This window comes from Helicoverpa zea, chromosome 23 (genome assembly GCF_022581195.2).
Source record: "Helicoverpa zea isolate HzStark_Cry1AcR chromosome 23, ilHelZeax1.1, whole genome shotgun sequence".
Taxonomy (NCBI): domain Eukaryota; kingdom Metazoa; phylum Arthropoda; class Insecta; order Lepidoptera; family Noctuidae; genus Helicoverpa; species Helicoverpa zea.
Window position 1 is genome coordinate 9,512,112 of NC_061474.1, and position 5,893 is coordinate 9,518,004.

General features: G+C 34.2%; 1 protein-coding gene across 1 annotated transcript; it reads right to left on the reverse strand.

The window, feature by feature from the left end:
- Positions 1–991: 991 nt before the first annotated feature.
- On the reverse strand, positions 992–5,655 carry LOC124641911. The gene is made up of 3 exons (XM_047180166.1): positions 5,480–5,655; positions 4,808–5,063; positions 992–1,801 (listed from the first exon to the last, which is right to left on the reverse strand). Exons 1-3 carry the CDS (start codon positions 5,612–5,614, stop codon positions 1,485–1,487), a joined length of 708 nt encoding a protein of 235 aa, XP_047036122.1. The 5' UTR covers positions 5,615–5,655; the 3' UTR covers positions 992–1,484.
- Positions 5,656–5,893: the final 238 nt, after the last annotated feature.

The following is a 5,893-nucleotide window of genomic DNA, read 5'->3' on the forward strand; positions in this document are numbered from 1 at the left end:
GTGTTTTTACACTTTGAACTCTATACTTATTTTATTTCGAATTTTTATTTGTAAAATTATTAATTGTTTTCAGAATCATATAAATTGGTATAGACATTTTATCCTATGATCAATCAAGGTATGCATAAGATTTGAAAACAAGAGTCTGATAAATAAACAAAGCAATGATACATTCTGAACGCTTTGAGTCCTGTATTTTTACTAATTAAGTTATTTAAGTAAATAAGAAAAACTATTGTATAGCATGGAATAGTAATAACATTATACAAAACAATAAAATCCAAAAAAATATAAGTTATCATATTCTATCAATAAGGAAAAATATTAAGACAATTAATTTGGTTTCCTATTAATAATGTTTCATTAAAAAAGTAGGACTATCATAAAACTTTAATTTGCTAATAGAATAGAAAAACGAAAGTTTATTAGAACCGGAATTAATCGATAACTTTCATTAATACCTTGACTGATTTACTATAGATCTATCTATACTATTAGTCCTATAGTATTGTAGATTACTAATTATTTTGTTGAGACGATTGATTTGATACGTTTTGACTGAAAATATAGCTGATAGAATTAAATGCGATCAAAAACGAAATATCAGTTTTACAGTCTATACCAATTTTGTATTGATGATGTTGTAAAAATTATTTACTCGAACGCGCTAATTTCCAGTAGTGTGATTTTTAAAACATTGGATGAATATTTATTCTTCATAGCAGCTCTATATATAGGTATATCTAGGTACCCCATCTAACGAGGAATGCATATGCTTTTTATCCAGGTATGCGGAGTAATTCTTATTGAATGCGAATTGATGGAAGCATTTTTTTTTTTAATAAATCAATAAAAGGTTCTGACATGAAATATTATTATTCGCAAATATTTTAAACGAGCTTCTTTGATTCGATAAATCAAGAGTAATTTATTGTTTTTTTTTTTATAGTGTGACTTCTCAATAAGGTACACAAATAAAATAAATCAAGTATAATTTTTTAAAGGTTGTCTTTATTATTTTTCACTCGGATCCATCGTAAAATAAATTAAAACATCGCAACAATCAAACAGTTATCATTCTTCGCATTAAATACACATTGGTTTGCAATAAATATGACTCGAAACATACCCATACACATACAGCAAAAAAATATGACTCAACAAAAAATAGAAAATATTAAAGTAAATATATAAAATATCTTTGGAACTGAAAACTTAAAATAAAAATGTACTATCAAACTTCACTTAAAAGAAAAGTGAATACTTAAACATAATAAATAAAAATACTTATATACAATACAAGAAGAGACTAAAAGCGTCAGTCTTGATGAAACTTAAAACAACAAAAAAGATATATACAGAAAAAAAAACTTAGCATGTGTATAGAACGGTGGTCAATATATACAAGGAAGAAGAAGAAGAAGAATTACGTAGAGATTAATAAGTTAACATTACCTAGAATAAATTAAATAAATAATTTAATTTCACGCCTGTTTGACATGGGCGCCATAGGCCAAGTCTTGGCCATCTTGGGACCTGCCCCAACCGCCGCTGGACTCCCAGCCACCATGGCTTTCTTCATGAGCGGGTTCTGACCAGCCACTGCTCTTCTTGGATTCGAGGAGTTTCTTGAGGGCGCCGAAGGCAGCGGCGATGAAGGCGATTTTACCGAGGAGGTAGGCTTTGAAGACGGCGAAGGCGATGATACCGAGGAAGAGAGGGATGAGGGCAGCAAGCTTCAGCTTGATGAGGGCCAGGATGGGGAGGAGCTTCTTCAGCTTCTTCTTCTTCTTGCCACGGCCTGGAATCAAGGAGAAGAGTTTTTAGTAAAAGATCTTAAATCTCACAAGAGGAAGCAGATGCCCGATATGAAACTAGTCTAATGAAAACTTATCGTAAATTATTAAAGTAAAGTACTCTCGGTGAAGTTCAGTAAGCTACCTAAGAAATAGACAATCAATGACAACTCTCTAATCCCGTTAGACTCACACATAAGTCACTAATTATATCAAAAACAAATCCGTCTAACAAAGGAATTACGGACCGTTTAATTTCACATAGCGAACTCAGAAGAATCTTGTCTACAAAAAACTTTTCCCACCACATATTAAGTACCAAGCCTTTGTAAACGTAGATACGACAATTAAAAGAAAGCTGCTTTAACTTTTGGCATTCATAGTTGAATAAAATTATAATTTCTTTGAGAAAGTCACTGCATGTATGTCACGAACTTAAAGGTCAAAAGCGAGAATGATTTCCATATTTTCGACGGTTCCCAAAATTTTGGACTTTCGGTTGGTGTATTGGCAGATACCTACAACTGTAATTAAGTAAGTCATACTTTCAATAATGTAGGTGTTAAAGTGCGTACTAATGCTAAAGTTCATTAGCACGATGATTACATAATAAGTGACAGGCTTAGACAGATCAATGGTCTCAACTTACACGCCGATTTGCAGATAGAAATCTTAAAGACACTGAACTTATCCAGTACATTGAAACTGGTCTAGCAAGCTCTTACATAAATAAACAGGTCGGAGTGAAAACGAAATCGAAGTGATAATGGTGTTATGTCATTCGATCAAGCCTTTACTGAATATATTGATTTCTGACACTTACGCGAATATTAGACATTTAAATAAAACTACTTTTACGGATTTTATCGCGTTATATTAATATTATTTAATCCCGACGTTTCGGATCCTTTACAGCATCCATGGTCACGGGCAGACTAAGGTGTTGGTCGTCTTGATATATTAGTTACAAACAGCTACCCTACATTTTGTTGATTATTATTGACAATCCGATTCACGCAAAACGAGCTCACTGTATCCATAGGTCGAGCAGTTGTAGGCTTGGATTTTGATTTAATAGTTTCTATGATGGGATTCCAAGCAGGTGGTATGCACCAGCCATCTTCTCTATTGAAATTTGGATGTTTTTTAATTTCAATAGCCTCGCGAATCATCCTAGGTAGGAATCGGTTTTCTCTTGCAAGGACTTGTGGTTTATCAAATCTGATGTAATGCTGGGCCTTGTCTAGTGTGTGTTCACAAACTGCTGACTGTCTGGAACGGCGGTGTTTGACATCGGCGATGTGTTCTTTTACGCGGGTCCCTATGCTTCTTTTAGTTTGGCCTATGTAAGAGAGACCACAATCACATTCAAGCTTGTCTACACCGTGACCATGGATGCTGTAAAGGATCCGAAACGTCGGGATTAAATAATATTAATATAACGCGATAAAATCCGTAAAAGTAGTTTTATTTAAATCTTTACTGAATATGTTAAAATATTCATCAATTACTATTGTGAGATAAATTATGATATCTGAAAAGGTATATTCGACATTTCCTAAATCGATTACGTTGATGATTATTATGATAGTTTTCTAAAAGAGGAATGAGATAAATCATGTGGTGAAGTAATTTTCGGAAATACATTAAAGTCAGAATACAATGCAATATTAATAAACGACTGATTTGAATAGAAAGGAGGAGTCGGTTAAACGGAAACCGCACATAAACGTTTTGACGCATCTTTGTGAGTAAGCCGGGTCATTTGGGCGTGTTTGCAAATTCTTATGTAAGCCACAGCTTCGGAGGAGATTTAATACAAACTTGAAATACTAAGTGAAAGTTTTAAAGTTGACACTAATTTGCTAGTGGGACGATTATGAGATTAGGAAAGAAAATGGAATGACTGTTAGCAGGACAACTTTTGACAATGATCTTTTTGAAAATTATCGTGATGTCGTGAAATGCAGTCTGGTAATGAGACTTCAAGTATTTTAACTACGTGCTGGCTTACTTTGACTTTACAAATAACATTTTAAAGAAAGTGCAAACATATGGTTGGTTATTCTCTTGCGTCTATGTGCAAAGCCTCTATTGACAAAACACTAGAGACGTACTTGAATGAGAATATCTAAAGCTTAGACTATAATAAAGTCTAGCTCATTCATTGAATTCAATGCTCTTTCAAGCGTGCTTTTTGTATACTTTGACTGCTTATAATCTATGAATAGTTTATGATTGGGAGCTTATAGGAATTCGATTTTGTGTGGTGTTCTTAATGGGAATACTCTGTTCATTTTGGTGCGATTTTTTCTTTGAATGTTAGCATCTTCTTTGAAATCAAAGTAGGTTTCAACTCTACTGATTCCCGTAGCAAAGAAATGTAATATTTTCTCAAGAAAGTGCACTAACTGCTGTATCAAATTAACACATTATTTGCTCTTAATGTTATCTCGGTTCGTGGGAACATTTTCATACATTGTACTCCATGTGTTAGATTTTGTACGCTTTGTACCGTAACTAATACTTATATTGTTGCTATGCATTTTATTGTATATTTAGAATCACAAATATTTGCTACTGAATCAAAATGTAGATGTTTATCTGTTATTTTTGTCTGTTTTAGCATCGATAATATCTTTTAAGCCTATTTCTTGATCAAGTTTTAAAATACTATTTAATTCTTATTTATTACTGCCTATAGGAAACAGTTATTTCTTCCGCACTTTTTAATGACTTCTACATAGTAATTATATTCTAGGTTAAGAGCCTAAAATAGTTTAGGAATGAGCAGTTACTTTTACGACTGTAAACTTTTACTCGAGTTAAAGCAATTTTTACGTACTTGATAGCATTTAAAATTTGCTATTAATTTGCTTTGCATCAATATTGGATAAAGAGTCTTATTTTTAGTACTTTTACTAAAGATAAACCAGAAAATTATTGAAGGTGACAAATGATTCGTACTATCATGAGGTTCGATAGTAGTTTAAGCAATTTCTTTTACATACCTTCCTCATCAAGAGTGTTATCATCTTCCAAGGCTTTGGGCATTCTCAGCTGAAGAACATGGCTGTCGAGGAAGTCCACAACATTCTCCATGATCCTTTCTTCAACCTTCAGTTCCCTGGCTTTGGGTTCCTCAGGCAGGGGTTCGTAGCTGCGAGCTGATCTGGTGTTGCCACCGGTGTTCTTGAAGCTGACTCCATCCAGGACTTCTAGGCTTGAGGAGGCTGCCAGTTTGTCTGTGAATCTCATTGCCTTTTCCTGCAAAACAAAAGGATGACTTAGAATTTTGTTTGAAGTGACCCATTTTTGTGAGATTGGATTGATTTAGAATTTCATTGCATGGTCTTGTATGATTAATTTGGATGATAAATCACTGTGGCATCAATGAAAAATAAAGAAGTGATATTTATGTCTTTTTAAACGAACATCTTCGAAGATTTATTGCTATAATAAGTTAAACGTTTAATTCAGCAAATTGGCAAATTAAACTAGTTAATTAATTCATCAAGATAGACGAAACAACTGCTAAAAGATTTTTATCGAGTTTTGACACTAATAAAACCGCATTATTTTTCAAAGTCCATGAGTTAACATCAAAACTAGACACGGTAAACCCGAACAACCCTTGGGACTTCACAGATCACTGAAACACTTCACTGCACTTCACAACACACCTTGAGACACAAAGAAGTATCTGTATCCAGACAATCCTTTAGAGCGGAGATGAATCTCTCGGCAGCTCCATCCTCCTTGGCCATGGGCAATGCCCCGGCGACTGCCACAGCACACAATAGCACAACTACCTTCATCTTGCTCGATGGCTAAACACAAATTGCTAAAGATCAGTGTATGGGCGTCAGTTTTATTTTGTGTTCCCCCTCCCTGTATTTCCATATGGCACGCACTCCGTCTGCCGTCTCGAGGCCTATGATGAAATACAAATATACGCCTTGATGTTTTAGCAAGTATTCGGCAGGTTACATCGAAATGTGTGTTATGGTGGCATGGTAATACGGTCAGGCTTAGGCGTTAATTTTTTTATCAAATTTTTATTGGTAGGCTCGGCGGTATTTAGAATTTTTTGGGCG

What these genes read in the sequence shown, in the direction of transcription:
- LOC124641911 (XM_047180166.1), bottom strand. Translation starts at nt 5,614, where the DNA reads ATGAAGGTAGTTGTGCTATTGTGTGCTGTGGCAGTCGCCGGGGCATTG. An exon ending in ATACTTCTTTGTGTCTCAAG is followed by an intron (nt 5,064 to 5,479) that starts GTGTGTTGTGAA and finishes TTTGTTTTGCAG; the next exon opens with GAAAAGGCAATGAGATTCAC. An exon ending in TAACACTCTTGATGAGGAAG is followed by an intron (nt 1,802 to 4,807) that starts GTATGTAAAAGA and finishes CCTTGATTCCAG; the next exon opens with GCCGTGGCAAGAAGAAGAAG.